This window comes from Zootoca vivipara, chromosome 10 (assembly GCF_963506605.1).
Source record: "Zootoca vivipara chromosome 10, rZooViv1.1, whole genome shotgun sequence".
NCBI classification, from domain to species: Eukaryota; Metazoa; Chordata; class Lepidosauria; order Squamata; family Lacertidae; genus Zootoca; species Zootoca vivipara.
In genome coordinates, this window is record NC_083285.1 from 16,071,438 (window position 1) to 16,093,485 (window position 22,048).

At 42.2% G+C, this 22,048-nt stretch overlaps 1 protein-coding gene across 5 annotated transcripts; it reads right to left on the reverse strand.

Annotated features, from left to right (window-relative positions):
- Positions 1–61: 61 nt before the first annotated feature.
- Positions 62–22,045, reverse strand: ASB15 (ankyrin repeat and SOCS box containing 15). 5 transcript variants are annotated; one of them, XM_060279563.1, is made up of 12 exons: positions 21,769–22,043; positions 20,911–21,081; positions 17,937–18,013; positions 15,404–15,547; positions 14,715–14,767; positions 13,625–13,756; positions 12,554–12,712; positions 11,435–11,680; positions 8,551–8,722; positions 5,974–6,544; positions 3,512–3,665; positions 62–1,434 (listed from the first exon to the last, which is right to left on the reverse strand). In XM_060279563.1, exons 4-12 carry the CDS (start codon positions 15,523–15,525, stop codon positions 1,262–1,264), a joined length of 1,782 nt encoding a protein of 593 aa, XP_060135546.1. In that variant the 5' UTR covers positions 15,526–15,547; positions 17,937–18,013; positions 20,911–21,081; positions 21,769–22,043; the 3' UTR covers positions 62–1,261. The 5 variants fall into 5 exon arrangements, with proteins under 5 accessions (XP_060135546.1, XP_060135545.1, XP_060135548.1 ...); XM_060279562.1 differs by having other exon boundaries at positions 15,404–18,013; XM_060279565.1 differs by lacking the exon at positions 12,554–12,712 and having other exon boundaries at positions 15,404–18,013; positions 21,769–22,045.
- Between the last annotated feature and the right edge of the window lie 3 nt (positions 22,046–22,048).

Here is a 22,048-nt window from a genome sequence, read left to right on the forward strand (position 1 = left end):
ATGCTTTGTATGCCCCAACTCCAGATATATCCAACATCTAGATTGAAATGGGCTGCTTTATTAATTCCCAGTTGTTGGGTTTTGTACCAGGGCCAGTTCTGTTGATTTTTATGGGGTGATCAGCTTTCGTATTATATGGATAACTTGCTGTTTTTCTTGCATCGTATCTTGCATTTTCTATACCCTTTTTTCTTGTAAGCTGCCTTGGATCTTTTCTGATAAAGGACTCAAATGACATTTAGCAGCAAATTATTTGCATCTCGGCCGTCAATAGTGCATTCGCATAAAAACAGTGAACTGTTATTAGTCAAATAGCTTGATCGCTATTTAGTTTTCTACATTAAATGTCATGTAATTGTTTTGTTTAAGAACGGAACATTCTTAAACATTAAATGATGCTGTAATTGTCTTGTTTAAGAACGGAACATTTTATAGTGAGGGGTTCACAGGCGGATAAAGAAGTGGCAAAGCTAGGTCCAAAGGGATTCCATGTGAAGATCGTAAGAAGGGAGACTTCCAGTATCCTGCTAGACCCAAGAATCATTGGAACAGATCATGCCTGAATGTTGGTGCTTTCTTTTGTGTTTTACAGTATTTCTGGTTTGGGTTAGATGTATTAATGCTTAGAGCCAGAGTGGAGTCCAAAGATCAGGCTCAATTTTTTATTTTTTTAAAAGGAAAGAAAATATAACTGCATTGTAGGATGTACATGTGAAAATATACAGAACTTAATTGCCATATGTATTGAGAGAGGCAGTTATTTGTATCACAGGAAGAGCACAAAATTATACGGCTTCGTAGATATACTGGAAGGGGGGGAGAGAGGGGGAGGGAAGGAATGTTGGTGCCAAGGAACCACGAGTGAAACTAAGTTTGTGGAGTTTGTGCAAGAGTTCACACAATGAAGAGATTAACACAGGCACCCCCAAACCGCGGCCCTCTAGATGTTTTGGCCTACAACTCCCATGATCCCTAGCTAAGAGGACCAGTGGTCAGGGATGATGGGAATTGTAGTCCAAAACATCTGGAGGGCCGAAATTTGGGGATGCCTGGATTAACACGTGACAGCAGCTCTCATGTTTATGAAGAACATATCTGAATTTAGTTTCACTTGCCTCACACAACATGCAAGATGAAGGTATGGAAAAGCAGAAGGTCACTTCTGGATCCAAAGCCATAGTTCACCGTTCTGGCACCCTTATGGTTACTCCGAATTTAACTTCCAATTCAAGTAAATGTGTTAGTGTCTGGATTCTGCAAATCACGGCAAATGTAGGTCCCTTCCATAAAGATCGTACTCTTTGTAGAGGATATAGGCTTTAAGAACTGGCGGTACAGGAAGCCTGTTCATTGTCCGCGGCTTCTGTGTCCCCTCCAATCCCATACATTTACGTATTTTCAGGCGGCACAAATGCTTTAGCGGGCGAGGGTTCTCTGGAAGACAAAAATGAAACAAAAGAGGGAAATGCAATGGAAAATATGTCCCATTAACTTAGTGACTACCTAAGAGGCATGGGGAGGGGGGGGATCAGGTCCCTGTATGGCCCAACACTACAAACAACTAGCATAGGTAAAGGTAAAGGGACCCCTGACCATTAGGTCCAGTTGTGACCGACTCTGGGGTTGCGCGCTCATCTCGCATTATTGGCCGAGGGAGCCGGCGTATAGCTTCCAGGTCATGTGGCCAGCATGACAAAGCCGCTTCTGGCAAACCAGAGCAGCACATGGAAACACCATTTACCTTCCCGCTATAGCGGTTCCTATTTATCTACTTGCATTCTGACATGCTTTCGAACTGCTAGGTTGGCAGGAGCTGGGACCGAGCAACGGGAGCTCACCCCGTCACAGGGATTCGAACCGCCGACCTTCTGATCAGCAAGCCCTAGGCTCAGTGGTTTAACCACAGTGCCACCTGGGTCCCAACTAGCATAGCAACAACTAGCATAGCACATAGCAAATACGATGCCAACACAACCTAAAAAATATGTCTATTTAACAATATGTACAGTATATTTTCCCTCTGCCCTCCCTGTCCCTTTCTCCTTCTGTGTTGCTTTTCTTTAAGATGATGAGCAATGCAGGCAGGGACCGTCTTGTTTTAACTGATTGTAATGCAAACCACTCTCGGAGCCTTTTTTTTTTTTTGGCTGAAGAGTGGGGTACAAATTCTCTAAATAAATAAAATCAATAAATACTGCTGTTTTTGCCACCAATACCCATTTCTTAGAATACATTATGTGCTGCTGTGACATAATGGCTTGTGGCATATGGCTTAGCGACTCTGTTTAATACCTTGCCCATTCATGCATGATGCTATAAAAACTAATGATTATGCAGGTCAGGTGAAGCATAGAGCCGGAAAGGGGGGGGGTCACCTAGTTCAACCCTCTGCAATGCAGGTATATATCAACATGCAGTCTCCCATCCGATCTGAAACCACACTGGACCCTGCTTAGCTTTGCAAACATGCCAGCAGTTTTATCACTGCACCACTAGGAAGGAAGGAAGCTTTCCTTGGGGCTCACTCGCTGCCTTTACCAATAGAGTTTCTAAAGGGCAATATTCAAATTAAACCACATTCATATACGGATTACCACTAGTGCACTGGGATTCCCACCCCACTCACCCCCCTCATGTGCCCTTTACTGTCCCAAATCTGCTCAAGGTTTTAGGGAAATCACAGGTGGAGATCATTCTGTTGTGCAAGGAGGAACCCCACCATAGCTGCCAAGTCTCCCGTATTCCCCAGGAAATCCCTGTTTTTCCAGCTGTTCCTAGCTGAAAAAAACAGATTTTTTTTGTTTTTTCCTGCTTTATTCTGGTGCGGCGGCCATTTTGGAACTGGGCGGAGCACGCTCAGAAGCGACTTTTGATGCTGCTCTGCCCAGTTCCAAAATGGCTGCAGTGCGACTTCTGGCGCGGCGGCCATTTTGGAACTGGGCAAAGCAGCATCAAAAGTCACTTCTGAGCATGCTCCGCCTAGTTCCAAAATGGCGGCAGCGCTACTTCCAGTCTGATACTTCCGGCCCGGTCCCTTATTTCTCCGACAGCAACTTGGCAGGTATGCCCAGCACTGATGGAATGCATACCTTAGCACTATGATGAAGGCAACCCATAATATTTCTTTTCTTTTCCATATCAGGGGTTACAAAGCAAGCTTTCTCCCATGCTACATCCACTCTGACAATCCCACACATCCCAAGACTCTTTCCTCCATCTGGGTTCTTATATATATATATATTTTTCTTGGGCAGAGTACTACTAGACTTTCCCCCGCTATTCTCCTGATTCTTAACACATTTATATGGAAGTAAATCCTCTTTATTCTAAGTAAAAATGCTTAAAATCAGGGGATACATATATATAATCCATCGGAAATAAATGGGGCTACTGGCAGAACGTATTCAAGTGCCCGAGATGCACACTTTTGGATCTACAAAAAAATGTGGTCCAGCTATTATTTGCAGAATTCAACAACGTGCATATTTCCAAGCCAGGACTGCACATTTACCTAATATCTGCTGGATCTCTGCCCATTCTTTCTGGGTCTCCAGGACAAACTTAAGTTTTGCGCAAAGGGGAACATAATCCATGTAATCTATCAAAATACGAACGATGGGTCCTGCTAAATGTTTCATCCAAGGAACCGTGATAAAGTCACAGAACTGAAAGGAAATATATCCAGTGTTATTTTTTTTAATCTCCCAAGGTATATGTCCTTGCAATAAAATTGTGCAGAATTCACAAATATATCATGATAAAATACAATGCAATAATCCAAGAACTACGGCACTTTGCTTTAAGAGATTGAAGAGAATTCTAGATTCAGGTAGGTAGCCGTGTTGGTCTGAAGCAGTCGAAATAAATATAATAATATAAAGAAATATCCAGTAGCACCTTAGAGACCAACTAAGTTTGTTCTGGGTATGAGCTTCTGTGTGCATGCACACTTCTTCAGATACACAGAGAAGTCTTAAAAGATAAAAAATGCCATCTTTAACTTCTACTATTCTGCATGTCTTTAAGAGATATTGGGATGCTACATTCTGAAATGAAAACAGATACATTATTTGACATCTGTTTGTGTTTGCCCTGTGAGCAACCCAATCCACAAAGCTGTTAAACTAGTATTGCCTTTCATACTGATTCACAAGATTTTCTTTAGCTGCACGGCCCTGTTGTAGTGATGCTGATTTCTTATGACCAGAAAAGATGGCAGAGGTAAACAGATCTATCACTTGTTCATAGATCTTTCCCTTAATCTAGGAGCTAACATGAGGTCAGCCAAACACAGGACAGACCTCTTTGCACCTAGTAGCCAAGAGGCAACTAGGATACCAAGTGCTGGAGTTATCAGTGGTCTCTTCCGGCTTCCACTGGTACCACCTTAATTTTTCATTTGAGCTTTTTTGTGTCTGCGATAGTTTTGTTGCCCACAAGGCATTGCATTTAATATTGGTGATGTACCAGAAAAAGTTCTTCCTAGCACCATGGACCAATTGAATGTATATCATTTGCGTGGAAAGGCAGAGTCCCCCCATGGACTCATGGACGTGCTATGGGATTGAAATTGGCCACAACTTTATTATGTTTCAGGTGTAGGCATTGGGCGTTTATCCTTCCCAGTCCCCAGCTGGGGATCTGGGAGACATCAGGGTTATCCAGAATGTGTGGGGATTGGGCTGGCTCTGGAGAACATATGTTCAAGCAGAGAGCCCGTCCCCCGTTTCGCCGCCGTTGGAGGGGAGAGCAATGACAACCTCTTGGCGTATGGCCAATGCCTCCCCCCAAGACCCCTTTAACGGCGAACCCTGGGATCACTGCTGCAAGGGGGGGTCACCGCTTCACGCCCCCCCATTTAGGACTAAAGGATTCTGCCCAAGGCCTGAAACCGCCAAAGTTGTGACGTTTTGCTACGGGAAAGGCAAAACCTGCCAACGCAGGAACATTCCTTTCTGGCCCTTCAACAGCGACCTTGATGTAGCAGCGCCCGCGTACCTGTGGAGAAGAGGTTAAACTACGAAAGAAGGCCTAACCGAGGGAGGGCAGGGTGGGAGAAGCTCTGGAGCCAACTGACTCTTCGCAGGTAAGATTCACCTTCTGTTGTGTGGGCAGGGCAGTCCCTCCCCCTACCTGGCTGATCCCCTGGCAACGCCTCCCCAGGCGTGATTGGGCGATTGGCTGAGGTAGGCGGAGACCTCCAGGTATCCAGCCCATGGAGGGTGAAGCCAGCCCGTACTACCAGGAGCCGCACTGGGATCCGGGGGGCTGTGCGTGACCATGCAAAAGGCGCCCCCCATTTGATTTGGGGAGCGGTCATTGTTAATGGAGTATTCCTTTTACCAATAGGTGATAAGATCAGGTTCCTATGAAGTCAGTGGCACTAAATCAGCTGGCTTGAATTTATGTACTCTGGCCTAAGTGATTTTAGAAAGCTAGACCAATGGGCCAGTGTTATGCACGCATCCCTAAGCATCCTTATCAGCTGAGGAAAGAACACAAAACACGTGCCAACATTTCCTTCTTACAATAGCCCTTAGCTAGCAGCATCAGCCACACTCTATACTTGGACTTTGTTATCATGGCTAAAAATAGAGGAAGGGGTGATTATTCATAAAAATCTATCCCTTCTGCTCCATTTTCAGTTGGAAGCAGGCACTCTAGTACAGTGGTACCTCGACATCCGAATGCCTCGACTTCCGAAGTCGGCAAACCCAGAAGTCTTTTCGCCGCGCGCATGCGCAGAAGTGCAAAATCGTGCTTCGTGCATGCGCAAAACGGACTCTTCGACAACCGAAGACTTCGACTTACAAAGAGCGCCGCCGAACGGATCGCCTTCGTAAGTCGAGGCACCACTTTAATAGTGAAATGCTTACGATCTTAACTGTAACAGTAGCCAATATAAAATCCTAGGCTTAAAATGTTGGTTAGGAGTAGCACAGAACAGAATGGAAAATACTGGAATGTGCTTACTGGGTTATCTTTAATGACACAAGATGTCCATCCTGGCAACACCTCTTCCTCCGGAGTTGACCATACGAAAGAATTTCCAAAGATGTCTCCATGCATGCAGTCAAAACACAGATCCACAAGGTATCCGTGATTCAGCAGCAGCCTTAGCATTACCTCGTCATTGAAGGCGTACTGAATAGCGCTGGGGAAATGGGTATCATTCACAAGGTTAAAGTAGCAGTTGACGTTTGCTCCGTACAAAAGAAGCAACCTGACGATTTCATGGTTGCCAGCTCTGACTGCCACGAGGAGGCAGTTGAGAGGGTCTTTATTTGGGTCGGCGCCAGCTTGCAATAATACTTCGGTGGACAGAATGTCATTGTTGGAAACGGCAAAGTAAAGGCCCGTTTTCCTTTCGTCGTCGTAACTTTTAGAAATGTGCTCTGTCAGGACGGCATTGACATCAAAACCATTTTCGATGAGGAGTTCCAAGCACTGTGGATTTTGGCCATCTGCTGCCGAGTGGATGGGACTCTGGCCGCTTTTCTGGATTGCAGTTTGGGATGTCACAGGAATTAGAAATTTCAGGGCCCTAAGGAGAGAAAATGAATTTAACGGGGAAGCACACAACAGGCTGCCACACTTTTTCTGCCATCAGGAAAGCCACCCTTGTTTCAGTGCTGGAACGACAATATTATTTTGCTACTTTTTCAGCTGTGGGCTTTATAATGCATTCTGAGAACTAAACCCCACTATCAGTGTTGAAGTTATAATTATACAGCTTAATGCTGGATTCTTTATGGGAGGATCTGTAGCTCACTGAGGTCTGTAAAGTTCAGTTCTAGCATTTCCACTTGAAAAAGTCTCAAAGTAGGGAAATGCATTTATCTGAGGTTTGGACTTCTGCTGCTACCTGGAGCAAACAGAACAAGACTGGGTCGGACTCAGTGGTCTACCACACACACACAAATTGTTGGTTTTCACTTAATCTATGAAATGGGTGTCCAGCCTACATAATCTTCACTGTGGCAGAGGTTCACTGTTGTTGTGTTGGAAAAAAGAATACTCTGGTCTGAAAAGGGACCTTTACTGCATTTGGAAACTCTGTGTAGATAACAATACCAGTGCATGCCCACACCTTTCCAACAGCACTGTGAAGTTCTACATGCTTTATTAGTACAAGGTCAGACCCTCCAAGTGCCCCTATTTTCCAGGGACAGTCCTGGATTTACAGAAGCCGTCCCGGTTTCTGGTTTGATCCCAGAGTGTCCAGCTTTTCCTTAGGGTGTCCCTATTTTCACTGGAGAAATGTTGGAGGGTATGCAAGGTTGGGTACCTTGTGACCAAGGCTCCTCTAGCAAATTTGGTTTTTTTTTAAAGGGGGGGGAGAGGTAAATTTGTAAGGAGAGCACAATAATTCTCAAAAGCGCTCAGGCACACCAAGTTCACGTCTTGTTATGTACTGTATCTACTTGTAACTGGTGGTGGCCTTGAGAAAGTTAGCACAGCGTCGCTCAGACTAAGACTATTTTGCAAAGCGGTGGGAATAAAATACAATAGGAGTGCACTGTAACCAACTTAAGACTGGCCAGGTCCAGGAAATACATTTTATTAAAGAAAAGCAAGTGATTCTCAGTGAGTTCTATGCAGAGCTATTTTTGTTCTCTTAGAATGGCAATGGTGCCCACCTGAGAGATGCCAGAACTGAGCTCCAGCTGAAGAAAGTCTTGTTTCTATGCATGTTTACCTAGAATACAGTACTAGTTACAGGTAGGTAGCCGTGTTGGTCTGACGCATTCAAAACAAAATAAAAAAAATCCTTCCAGTAGCACCTTAGAGACCAACTAAGTTTGTCCTAGGTATGAGCTTTCGTGTGCATGCACACTTCTTCAGATACACTGAAACAGAAGTCACCAGACCCTTATGTATAGTCAGAGGGTGGGGAGGGGTATTACTCAGAAGGGTGGTGGGAATGGGTGATTGGCTGATAGGAGTGGTAAACCTGTTGATGACTGTTAACGACTGCAATTGGTCTTGCAGGAAAAAGCAAGGGCTGAGGTGCTAAAGAAAGCTTGATCATGTATAATGAGATAAGAATCCAGTGTCCTTATTCAGACCAGGTCTCTCCGTGGTTTTAAGCTTGGTAATGAGTTGCAATTCAGCAACTTCTCTTTCCAGTCTGTTTCTGAAATTTCTCTGTAATAAAACAGCTACTTTGAGATCTTGTATAGAATTTCCTGGGAGATTGAAGTGTTCTCCTACTGGTTTCTCTGTCTTGTGATTCCTGATGTCAGATTTATGTCCATTTATCCTTTGGCGTAGGGTTTAAGAATACAGTAGTTTTCTTAAAATAGAAGCCCTGTGTTCAGTGGGGCTTATTTCCCAGGTAAATGTGCATTGGGGTGCAGCCTCAGACTTGAAGCTCATTTGGGCAGGACCCTGTCACCTTCTTTGGCTAATATTATATTGCTACGATGTCATGTACATTGATAGCGGCACCTACGTACTGAAGTACAACTAAAATACAAAACTAAAACATTTCTATTCTCTTTCACACAAATATATGTGAGCCAGGAGAGCTAAAGGAAGAATACTCACAAATAATGCCCCTCGTACGCTGCTCTGTGTATAGGGAGCTGCCCTGCCTTATTAGGCAAATTACCGTCTCCCCCATATTCCAACAGCAAAGTTATGCAGTCTGGATTTCCACCTCCCGCTGCTTCAAACAATATTGATGAGCCATCATCAGCTGTAGCGTAAACATCGCCACCTAGCGGAGGAAGACAAAACAACCATTTAATTCAAAACAATATTAAGTAAATGCTCGCATTTAAAAGGGCAGCAATTTCTTCTCCTGTTTATTAATTTCTGAATTCCATAACGGCCTAAGAGTAGAATAGAACATTTGAGGAGCTTAAAGAGATATGTTCTTCTTTTAAGTGACAATCACTTGCGTTCTAAGGGTGAGCACATTTTTTTTTGCAGGATTGGACCACCACTTCTATGCTGACCCTTACATCTCAGAGACTAGTTACAGGTGGGTAGCCGTGTTGGTCTGAGTCGAAGCAAAATAAAAAAATTCCTTCAGTAGCACCTTAAAGACCAACTAAGTTTGTATTTTGGTATGAGCTTTCGTGTGCATGCACACGAAAGCTCATACCAAAATATAAACTTAGTTGGTCTTTAAGGTGCTACTGAAGGAATTTTTTTATCTCAGAGACTGATTTATTTGTAATTGTTATCAGTATACTTGGAATGGAATGAGTGCAACTCTTCCAATTTTATATAAGCTAAAAACTTAAATGCCTTTGTGGTGTGCCAGGAAAATAAAAATATTGTTGTGATTCTCTGTTGCAGGCACAAAAATCATCCATAAGTAATTGAAACAAAAATAAATGTTCATTATCAAGGTGCTCTGTGATAGAATTGTCATATCAAACTTGGCAATTGCTCATTTGTGTCTTCTAGTTTACTATTTCACTACATGTGTCTAGATGATTTACAATTACAGCAGTTATTAGGACTGAAGTTGAATTTAAACTCAACAGCACTGGGAGTCAAGAAGGAAAACATGCAAGCCAGCCCAGGTTAAAACCAGACAGTTGCAAAAAGAACAGTATCTAATATTTCATTAAGGGAGAAATTGTCATGCTACTAGGTTTATTCAGAGAATATGAAATGGTTCATCAACAATGTTTGGGTTATATTTTCATTTTGCCCTAAGAGCTGCATTAAAATTGCATTTTTAAATTGCATTTTTATTTATATACCACCTTTACTACAGAGAGTTCATAGTGGCATGTAAGGTTCTCCCCTCCCCCTTTTATCCTCACAATGATGCTGAGAAGGAAGTAAGCTGAGACAGTCATATGGTCAAGGTTACCCAGTGAGCTTCACGGCTCAGAGAAGATTTGAATCCTGGTCTCCCAGGTCCTAGTCCATCATTCTAACCACTACAGCATACTGGTTCATTCTAGGCATGAAGAGCTTTTTATAGGCTTGAGGATTGGCAGGACCAGCCCTAAAACTTCACCAGAAGCAATGTAATCAGCTTTAATTTGAGGTGTAATTTAGGGGCTGAGCTAAAGGTTGAGGGCAGAGGAGGACGATATAGATTTTATAACTTGCCTGCTTTTAAAATACCCCAAGGAGTCTTTTCAGATGAGAAAGGCTACAAATCGAAATTAAACGAGGAACAGTTGGTTGGGGGCAGTTCTTCAATACCAAATACCGGTACTTGAAAGAGTCCACTGCTCCCGGGTACAGTATAATGAGGATTCGGGTATAGAGAGCAAAACCAAAGAAATGAGGTTGTGTGCTTATATGAACTTGTACTTACTTATCCAGCAGAATATTTAAATACCTGTGCAATGCCACATCTTAATCTCAATGCCACAAATTGTCAAAGCACTATTACTTTTCTCTCTCTCTCCACCGCCTTGACATTTTATGAACAGTTAATGTGGTACAAAGAGGAGATATCTACGGCTGGGTTTTTCCAATTATTTTTGTACACTGCTCTTACTTGAAGAAAGTCAAAGCATTATAGATAAATAGATTACTGTATACCATTTTAAACTCAGCCACAACCCTGTGAGGGAAATTCACTGACATGCCCAAAGACAAAGATGTTCAATTGAACCCAGGTCTTCCCAGTCTGTCCAACACTCTATCTCATTACACCAAACTAGGTTTTTTCCTGACTAAATGGAATGACAGTCTGACTCACCTAAGTTCCTATGTTCCTAAACGGAGTTTAGGCTGGGTAAGCACAGAAGTGGACTTGAATAGATTCGGGCTATGCACTCACGAGATCCTGGCTAGGTGGACTTTCCATGGGCAACTGGTTGGCCACTGTGAGAACCAGATGCTGAACTAGATGGGCTGCTGGCCTGATCCAGAAGGAATCTTCTTATATTAGGGTTCATTTGAGGTATAGTGATACTAGGGGCAGCCCAAGTCAGACCCATTGAAATCAATGAACGCAAGTTAATCATGACATAGATACCATCCTAGGTTTCTGTTTCCTGGACAGATGTGGCCTGAAAGGAGCCCCTAAAGGCATTGAAGGAGATGATGATGATGATGATAACAATAGTACCCCACCCATCTGACTCTGTTGCCCCAGCCATTCTTGGTGGCTTCCAACATATATAAACATAACAAAACATTACACATTAAAAGGCTTCCCTATAAAGGGCTGCCTTCAGATGTCTCCTAAAGGTTATAAAGTTACTAATCTCCTTGACATCTGATGGGAGGGCATTCCACAGGGCAGGCACCACTGCCGAGAAGGCCCTCTGCCTGGTTCCTTATAGTTTCACTTCTCGCAGTGAGGGAACCTCCAGAAGTCTGAATGATGGGGCTGGATACGCTCCTTCAGGTATATAGGGCCAAGGCTGTTTAGGGCTTTGAGTTGTGCTCGGAAACGGAGAGCCTTGCTGCAGCATAAACTGCTACCTGTTGAAGTATACAAGCGCACCTTTATGAATGAGATGCTCCAGCACATCACAGTGGCCGTATTCAGCAGCTACGCCTAAAGGAGTTACTCCAAATCCATCTCTTAGTTGCACGTTGCCACCATTCTTCAGCAGCAGCGCAATGATGTCATTGCGACCCTGTTTCGCCGCTTCGTGCATTGCTGACCAACGTTTTACACATGGCTGGTTGACGGTACAATTGAATTCAATCAGAATGGAAGCCATTTCATACGAGCCCTGTTTTATTGCTTACAAATTGAAACAGACAAAAAGAAGAGATGAAACATTTTAGATATTGTGCTTATTCTGCACTCCTTGCAACCCCGCTAAGTTCAATGAGACTTATTCTAACGTCAGTGAGTATAGCAGAGGCAGGAAATCACTTTTGGTCAGAGGGCAAAATCTGATCCCAACCAACCTGTTGGGAGCAGTATTCCAAAGGTGGCTGCAGCAGCAACAACAACAACTTTCTGGCCAACGAAACATATGCACATGCAATAGTTCCAAAAAGCATGCCCACTATTCACCCATATTTGCAAAAGTTCCCTCTAACCCAGGCTTCCTCAAACTCAGCCCTCCAGATGTTTTGAGACTACAATTTCCATCATCCTTGTCCACTGGTCCTGCTAGCTTAGGGATCGTGGGAGTTGTTGGCCAAAAACATCTGGAGGGCCAAGTTTGAGGAAGCCTACTCTAACCCTTCCCCCAATCCATTCATCAAATATATTCAAAATTAATATTGGCAGAGTAGGGCTTCCTCTTTCTTTCTGTACCACTTCTGAGACAGGATATGGGATACGGGGCAGGAATGCACATCCTTAGAAACAGCAGCTTTCTGCTGCTTCTTACCTGGGCTTTTTGATGTTAATTTGAAGGGTATAAAGTCCTCTGCAAGACCTGTCTTTTTTCTGTATAGATGATATGTTTTTGTTTTTAGGTTTTTATCGGTAGCATTTCTTGTAATTGGTTTTTAGTGTTCATATTGTGTGTTCATTGAGCAGGGAAGGGAGAGGGGGCGATTCTCCAGCTGCATGTCCAGTTTCCAGGGTGTGATCAGCCTTTGATTCTACATGAACTAGCAGCAAGCCCAAACACTGCAAGCCATTAATAAAGCAAATTACCAATCAGAAGAGGAGTCTCTCCTTTCCGGTTAGTGGTATTGGGCCAGACCCCCTTTTCCAACAGTGTCCTGACATTTCCTGCATGGCGAGATTTGGCTGCCAACGTCAACGGTGTCTCTCCATCGCATGTTTTATATTCCCACATTGCTTTATAAGACACTAGATTTAATTTTTTTTAAAAAAACTGTCAGTGTATCAATGCCATATTTGCAAAAATGCACATATATTTTAAAAATTAAACAATAGCTTGTTTATTGGTTTGTGTCTTATGAGAACGTGCATTTATTTAATACATGCTTTCATCTTAATCCAAGCAGGCTCCTCTGTACAACGTCTGGATGAGATCTTGCCTGAGTAGCAGAACACTGCATGAAGGGAAGGGAGCTAGAGAGAATAAATCCAGAACTGTGGATGAATATGCATTGGCTATCAATGGCTGCTAATCATTGATGACTATATATGCTATCTCTAGAATTAAAGGCCACATTCTTCCAAATGCCAGTTGCTGGGGAACAACATGGGGAGACAGCTTTTGCTCTCACATCCTGCTTGTGAGCTTCCCATAGGCAACTTTGCAAAATCTGATCTGACTTATTTCTATGCCACTTTTCATTCAAATGAATCCCAAAGTGGCTTACAAGCAATAACAACAACAACAACATGATAGAACACCACAGAACATCATAAAATACAGCATCTACCTGTGTTCTCCCTGATGCATCATGGAATAATGCATGAACCAGACCTTTGAATTTAGTAAGTAAAGCATCTTAAACTTATTTAAAAGTGTGTGGTGTGTTCCTTGCTAGAGGCATAGAAAGACGAGGCAAACATTTTAAGGCAGACGAAATGGGATATGCAAAAGGGTTTGACAACATATATTCCACACTATGCTGGTGGTTAACTCTCGGAGTGTTTTAAACCCTTCTGGGAGCTCTCTCCCGCTGGAGAGTGTGCAAAACCCCATGTTTTGAATATAGAAACACAGTCAATTCTTTTTGTTAATTACACACACATCTATTTCACCTCCACAACAATATTTTCCATCTCTGCTAACCTGTGCCAACTTACCATCCAAGATTACTTCAAGTATCTGCTGAACTGGCTGAGCAGCAGCTTCATGTAAAGGAAACCAACCTCTCTCATCAGCCTCATCCAAAGCATATTTGTATTTCACATAGTCTTGAAGCTCAAATACTCGACCTCGAAAGAAAAATAATCATCTATTTCTATTAGGAATGGTGGGGGAAGAGGTAAAGAAACAGGATGAGAAAGTTATTCTATACACAACAGCAGTAGCAAGAATTTTACTTGCAAAATATTGGAAAAAAGAAGAAATCCCAAAAATCGGAGAATGGCAAGAAAAACTATTAAATTATGTGGAATTAGCAAAATTAACAAACGCACTCAGAGGGGGAAATAATAAAAAATTTGTTCAAAACTGGGAAAAATTTGGCGAATATCTGAAAAAGCAGTGCCCCATGATAAAAACTTGGATTTTCTTCTAACATTTCGCACAGATTATAGATTGGAAACTAAGTGAAGCAGTGCAAAAAGGTTTGAGGCTTTTAGTCCGGAAAGAAGACAAGTGGAAGTCGGTTTATAAATGAAGGATGCATATATTGGTTTATGAAACATAGTTGATTCAGAAGAGATATTGGAGATAATAATATTGATTTATGTATAATTTTAGATTAATATTTTAGTTTATTTATTTGGAATATTTGTATTATTCTCTTTGTGATATCTTATCATTATTAGTTCTTATGTTTTGTATTTTTAACCTCAATAAAGACTATTAAAAAAAGAAAAAGAAAAGAAAAATAATCATCCAGTGTGAAATAAACCCAAAGGCTATCTCCATGAAGAGCAACGGTCATCAACTTCTTTAAGCTAAGTAATTTGGTCAGGGTTAATTGGCAAAAAATACAGTGATGCTGTTTTGGGGGTAGAAGTCTACAGCTCCACTCAGTAAGTAGGAGGGTGCCCAGATGCAGCGTGGCTTTACCACATTTTGAAATAATACAAAAACCATTGAAGGAGTTCCCTCCCATTAGACTACAGTATTAAGTTCAGAGTCTACAATTGCCCAACTGCACCACCGTTGCGTAGCTGATGTTAGTACAACCATCTTAACAGTGATGTTGTTTAGTACTTGTACCTTCTCTTATAGCAGCTACAAGTTTCCTGTTTTGATCGCTGACTGGTAGAAACCTATTGGGGGGGGGGGAATGATAGACAAGGTATAAATAATATCTCAAGCTTTGGGAGTCTTTGCTGCTATCTCATTGCATATACCTGCTATTTCCCCAGCCTAAATCATTGTACCAGTGGTTCTGGTTAGAGGTACATCTATGTTGAGCAACACTAAAGAACAGAAGCATGCAAAGGAGTTGCTATTTTCTCAGCACTTGGGCTCAGCATGTTTCCTAGTCCTCCCATATGTCCCACTGCAATCCCAAAGACCAACCAAAGGTGCCCTCTTAATGCTATCTCTGGGCAATGGATTGCAGAGGCATTCTCAGCGCCTATTTCAAAAGTGTTGTAAGACCTGCCAGATGCGGTTGGACCAAATAAGGATTGCCTTTGTAAGAAATGACTGGATGCTATCACTCTTCAATAGATTGCATATTCTTTTAGGTTTATTAGTATCCATACCAAACCATTGAAAACAGGCCATAAATTTAAATTATAAACAACTCCATAGGATCCTACAGCTTACTCTTCCAGAATAACTAGTGATTGTACCCAACAGACAGAGGTTCAAACCAATTAGGAGACATATGGGGGTGAGATTTTGACGTTCAGGCGCCAGACATTCAGACCTGGGCTGCAAGATTGCTGACATACCTTGCTTCATGATCAGGGGAAGACGTTTGCTGGCTCCTTGCACTTTCTAGGGACTCCTGGATGCTAACCTGAACTGCATAACCAGTGAGGTGATCTTCATCAGTGCCCTCATTTCCTTCCATCTTCTTGGCATGGGTTTATGAGCTGTTCTCAAGCCACAAAAATAAACGAGAGGTCATATCTTGCATGACTTGTGTTGAAAAGCACTCTAATTGTTTAAACACAGTGGGTTAATGGTTAAGCAGAGGTATATCATAAAATATACAGTGGTACCTCTACTTACAAATAACTCCACTTACGAATTTTTCTACTTACAAATGGAGCTCCGTCCGCCATCTTGGATGCGGTTTAGATAGGATTTTTTCTACTTACGAATTTTTAGATAGGGTTGCTTCGACTTACAAATTTTTTCTCCCAATGCATTCCTAAGGGATTCGACTTACAATTTTTTTCGACTTACAAATGTGTGTTCGGAACACATTAAATTCGTAAGTAGAGGCACCACTGTAGTGTCATAACTCTAGACAGTAGTAGGGAAAAAACAAAGTTAAAGAATGACTAGCTCCTATGCCAAAGTAGTCTTAGGCTTCACTTTCCACTCATCACTAGAGTGTACCTCCACATTTAACTAACACTCATATGGCATCGCAAAATATCAGGCCACCCAAATGAATGATTTTATGCAACCAAACTGATCAACTGTGGCTCTCTAGTAAGAGACAAAGCTTCCCTGTTCAGCATTCATGTTCAAGATTTGCACAAAATTATCCAACAAGCCCAAATTATGAATTGACAATTTTCTTGGTTCTTTATTCTAAAGTGATTATGCGAGATTCTAAGCTAGCTCTTCTAACTCTGTATGTGGAAAATCATCACAATTTCTTGTAAAAGGACTTGATGGCTTTCTTATTGGTGGCTGTTTGCTAGGTGGTGGCCCCAAACTGGAAAACTGCTAATAACTTGACACTACACTTTTGGCTACAAAAGGCTAGCAATACAGATGTAAGCGCAGAATAGACACACAGACTGATGATTTTGCTGAAATCTGGTATTGCTTCATTCAATATATGAGAGACAGAAAACAATTGAGAGATCCTCCCTTCACACATGGGCAATTGTAGAAAGACCTGTTAAGATAAGCAATGAGAAAAGAGATCACATTCAAAAATCCCATGAATTAGACACATTAGGTTAAGCTCACCTGCGACAAAGTGCTAGACATTCAAGGAAACACAGCAGGGTGAGAGACGGTGTTATGTTAATGTTATATTCAATTTTATCTTTTTGGTGATATACTGGTAAAATGATCTGAATTGGTTTCATAATGGATTGTGTTAACAATTCATAAATAAAAGCATATTTTTAAAGTTCTGCATTCTAAGTTCCAGTGGCATAGCACTGGCAGTTTCCTTTGGAAGGAAGTCAATGGAAGCTTATTGGTGCTTTGTAATATTTGCATTTATTTACAGATATTCAGGTTGAAAGCACAGCTGAAACATTCCAACAGACAGACAAAGCTCACTGCTTACACATCAGATCTTCAGGGAGACAGCCAGCACCCTAAGATGCTTGCAGAGCCCAGACTCTTGCTTTGTGTCTCATTCTCTGTCACATTAAAACTGTGTTTTTTTCATACACAGATATGAATTTTCATACAGAGAATGGGGGAAGGAGAATATTCAGATGAATCATCTCTTCTGACCACCCCCTAGCTTTTTTGGGGGCTCCCATTGAATCACGTCACCAGAATATACCGTGTTTCTCATATTATAAGACACGTCTTATATTTATTTTTTCCTCAAAAAAAAAACACTATGGCTTATTTTCAAGGGATGTCTTATTTTTTCCCTCCTCCTCCTCCTCCTGCCGTGGCCGGCATTGCTGCTGCGCCTATCACTATGTCTTATTTTCGGGGTATGGCTTATATTCCTTGAATACTTAAAAATCCTGCTATGGCTTATTTTATGGGTATGTCTTAAAATATGAGAAACAGGGTAATTGGCTGTCAACACTATGTCATGTCTATCTTTTTATTTATTTATTTATTTATTTGAAGTATTTATATATTGCTTTCCATCAGAAAGTTTGCAAAGCAGTTTACAAAGTGGTACAAAGTGCCTTAGGGCAACCCACGCTGATAGCCCTACTCACAGAAAGCTGATAGAAAAGCTGCTGTTTCGTTGCAAGCTTTTTAAACAAAGAAATAAGCAGCGTAATTCCCTTGTGCATTCTCAAGTTATGATTCAGCTAAAAGCTAAGCACTCCAAAGTCAGTAGTTTCTATGATATTTAAATATTTTTGTTCTCCAAGAGTAGTGTTTTTCCATAAAGATATTTGATGCTCACACACATCCTAGCAGCCCTAGTTTTATTAATATTAAGCAACTGTGAAGAAAAGGACAATAAGCATGCAGGCTTGGATTATTCAAAGCAAGATAATTAATCACACTCTATAGTTGGATTTATTCCTAGTTTTAAGATACAGTACCGCTATAACATTAATTGACAATCTATAGACAAAGGGAGCTTCTCACCTTTTCAAAATCTTGTCATTGTTTCATTGGGCCCTGAATTTCAAACATGCAAGTATAGGCTACGTCATGTGGCATTTCTAAAATTAAGTACACAGTTGGTGGTTAAATTAAGATCTGACCTTATCCAGCTGAAACACAAGCGGTATCCAGCCTGCAGGAAAATATGACACATGATAGCTCCAAAAGCTCATCAAAAGTAATCTGAGGTCTGACTAGTATAATAAGATTATCTGCAACCTGATTGGCTCAGCCAGACCACTTTAAGAAAACAAATGAGCTGTCATCTTACATTAGTATTGTAATCCCAATGAAACCGATCATTAACATTCCCATTAAGTGTAGTCAAGGATTGCACCTAGATATCAGATTCTAAAAGCACTGCCATGGGCAGGGCTCCTGTGAATTTGAGAACTGAACTATGATGGCCTCAACGATGAGCTGGTATACTTGGATTTGAAAGCATCTTAACATATGCCTATGAGGCATCAATTCTACTGGCAGCACTTGCTTGGCAAGATGCCCAAACGAGGCTCACCAGTTCATAATGGTGACAGCTACTGTTATCTGTTTATTTCATTTCCCCTCTGAGCATCTGTTCATTACTAGAAGTACTGCTTCCATTCTGAACGGGAAGGCACTGTTTCTAGCTATCTTGACTTTCTGCCAAAAACACGGGTCAAGGTGATGTTGATTCTGGCAAGTTAGGAAGTGACATTTAACAGAACGTGATGCATCATGCTTCAAAATTAAAGGTCAATGAAGTTTAAACGATAAGAGTCGCTCCTCTTCAGAGAGGGGCAGGGTTGCGCACAGGCCTCGCGCTTCCCGCCCTCAGTGGGAGGCGTGTCTAAACCTCCCCGTGTCACAGGGAGTCCCGGCGTGTGTCACAATCGCAGCCAGCCAATCCGGCCGTGGTTTGCCGCATTTAAGCAGCCGAGAGCTCTTTCTTCTGCTCCCAGCTTCCACGGATCTCACATTGACGTTGCTACGGACTTTGGTTGGTCGCCTGTTGAAGGGGCCTGGTGGGAATTTTTCCACTGGTCAGATTGGCACCGGCCACTTGGGTTTCCCCCTACCTCATAGCAAATCGTCACAACTTTGTAAGGTTTGGTGGTTAGGCATTGGAAAAGCTTGGTTCACGGGAGGGAAGGTTGTGGCCATCACCTACCCCTCCCCTTTAAGGGTATTCTGTTAAAGGATTCCAGGGAGTGTGGTTCCTGTCTGAAGCCTGAGTGGTGGCTAAGGCCATGGCACGACCTTTCCGGTGACCCTGGGGGAGCTCCGAGTTGATGTACATCAACAGGACTCCCCCTGCAGGTGGTTAACCCTTGTAAGACTTCCTGCATGGTGGGCAGGGGTCAGATATAGTCGGTTCAGGTCCAATGCCAAAAGCCAATACATTCTGTAACCAATAAAAGGTGTGGCTTTCTTCAGCCCATTAACTTAAAATACTGTGTCCATGTGTTCCAGGGGGTGCAGGGCCTTGATGCCCAACTCAGTGCTTCGTTACAGTCGATGACAGATCTTTTCCGTGCACCTGAATCTAAATTTCCTTTGGCCTCGCCAAACATGCTGGCAAGCACATTGTGCAGCAATACAAATACAATCCACTAACTGCTAGGCTACCTTTTTTTAAATAGAGCGGAAAGCAGCTAGGAAAATACTTCTGTGGTTGCTGGCTACAAAATAGTTGGGAAGATGCCCTTTTTAGTTCAGTACAGGATGGTAATTATTCATTCATTTGCTGGGTAGACAGGTGTCTACAAACAGGTAGTTCTCCTCTTACAGGGGTTATGCTCCTGGCTATCACGTGTAAGCAAAATCTTGCAAAGCCAGAACTACTGCAACAGCTCTACCTGCCTGAAGCCGGTGCTAAACAGTCCTTGCCATGCAATGTGGAAAGTTTTTTAACCCCCTGCCTTGCTTACAAGGCTCTGAGGAGGTTGCAAGGAGGCTCCTGCAAGATCTTAAGACAGCCAGTGTTTAGAAACTGAGATATGAAAGCTAGGAGCTAAATGGCACCTTAAACCTAAGTTTCGGGCGCAACAACGGAATGTCTAGGCATGCTTTTTTTTTTTTATAACAAGAATACAAAGCTGAAAATGAATTAACTGCAGCTAAAATATTGTGTTCATTTTCACATGGTCTAGTCCTTCCCCTGCCCACCCTACTAATATTCTTAAGGTCTCTTCTCCAGTCCTCAGTGAGTAGCTGGAAGTGGGGAGGCAGAAAAAGGTCCCCCTTTCCTTCTATTCTGCAGTTTTAATCTGAAATCTCAGGTGCAGTACTGCACCCAGAGCTCAGAAACTGCTTGCGCTAATGAAATTCCCTGTCACAATATGTGTCTAGATAATGGGAGTTTTGAACACAACAGACAGCCCTAGGAGGGCAAAGTTTCTCACTCTCCTGCTTACGTATGTATGTATGTATGTATGTATGTATGTATGTTATCCATGTAAAGCTGGGATTGGAGGATAGCTCAGTTGGTAGAGCATGAGACACTTAATCTCAGGGCTGTGAGTTTGAGCCCCATGTTGGGCAAAAGTTTCCTGCATTGCACTAGATGACTCTTATGATCCCTTCCAACTCTACAATTCTATGATTCTAAGGAAATAAGTGTGAGATACCTGTACATGTGTGCACATATAACACAGGAGATTGAATGGGATGGCAAATGCAATCATCTGAAGTTTTTACTGGAAGCATCTTGCTGAGTCCAGTGGGACTTATTCCCAAATAGCTGTAGTTTCGATCGTAATCTTAGGCTATATTCCAGTAAAGCACTTGATTACTAAACTGATGACAAGATTGGGGTGGGGTGGAAAGGCTAATCATGAAATGAAATTTAGTGTGAGCTCCTTATACTAAACTTGGATTTTAACAAGTATAGATCTCGTAAGTTCAACCACTTTATTATGATGGATCAATATTCAGTGGGCCAACTGGCTATCAGGTCACCATAAACCATGTTCACCTTATTGCCAACCCACACGGCACCTTCACATGCAGAAAATTAAGTGTATTGCAAGCCATGAGGTACAAGAGGTGCAGTATGCTTTAAACCGGGGCAGTGATGGTAGTTTGTGTATGGAGGGGCCAGCCTTCTTTCTGTCCAGGGCAACGTTTCCTTAGCAGCCATCGATCCCTGTGGGAAGGAAGAAGAGAGTGGAGTTGGCAGAAAAAGCAACCTCTAGGCCTGCTCCAGCTGGACCTCTTGCACAGCCAACTTTTATTTCATTTTACATGATTACTTTAGTATTTTGCAATCACAAACCACCTTGGGCGCCTTGGCAGAAAGGTAGCCTATAAAAGCAACAAGTTAAGTAATGCAATGGTCCTTTGAAGGGACCGTGCTGGAGGCAAAAAGAGAGCGAAGAACCAAATATGTGTGAACAACCTGAGGGAGAGCAACAGAAATTAGGAATTTGTGCAGCGCTTCAACATATTCAAAGGTACTTCTCAAAACTACCTCAGCGGTCTACCACTGCTATGAAAAGGTAGCGCCATCTCCGTATTTTTGGTGGGATTTTTTGTTTTAAACCTACCTAGAATTTACCCTAGAATAAGGTTACCAGACTTTTTTCAATAAATCTGGGGACACTTTTCAACTTCCATGGATTTTGAATGGGGACTGATTTGTGGAAACGGGGACATCTGGTAACCAAGCCCTAGATATCCCAACATATATATATATATATATATATATATATATATATATATATATATATATATATATATATATATACATACAGTATATGCATATGTATAAATATAAAATATGTATAAATATATACAGTGCTATTTTCCTAGAAAAAGAGGTGCCAGAACTCACCATGAACGCCTCCCTCGTTCTTTTATAATGGCAATGGCGCCCACCTGATGGGAACCGGAACTGAGTTCCGCCTTGAAAAATTACTGTACCCTGAATTTAAAAATTACCCTGAGTTTAAACTGCGCGCACGTTTGACCCTCCTTCCGAGGGTCCTTCCATTGACCCTCCTTCCGAGCACGAGCCTATCGGGCAACACGCCCCGCCCTCTTGGAGAAATAGGGAGATCAGCGGGGGAAACCAACCAATAGCCGCTCGGAGCGACTAAGCCCAAGCGCTTCTC

Coding starts and splice junctions, on each gene's coding strand:
- ASB15 (XM_060279563.1), bottom strand. CDS start 15,525: ATGGAAGGAAATGAGGGCACTGATGAAGATCACCTCACTGGTTATGCA. Junction 14,768..15,403: donor TCCCCTGATCATGAAGCAAG/GTATGTCAGCAA, acceptor CCCCCCCAATAG/GTTTCTACCAGTCAGCGATC. Junction 8,723..11,434: donor GGAGCATCTCATTCATAAAG/GTGCGCTTGTAT, acceptor TTCCTCCGCTAG/GTGGCGATGTTTACGCTACA.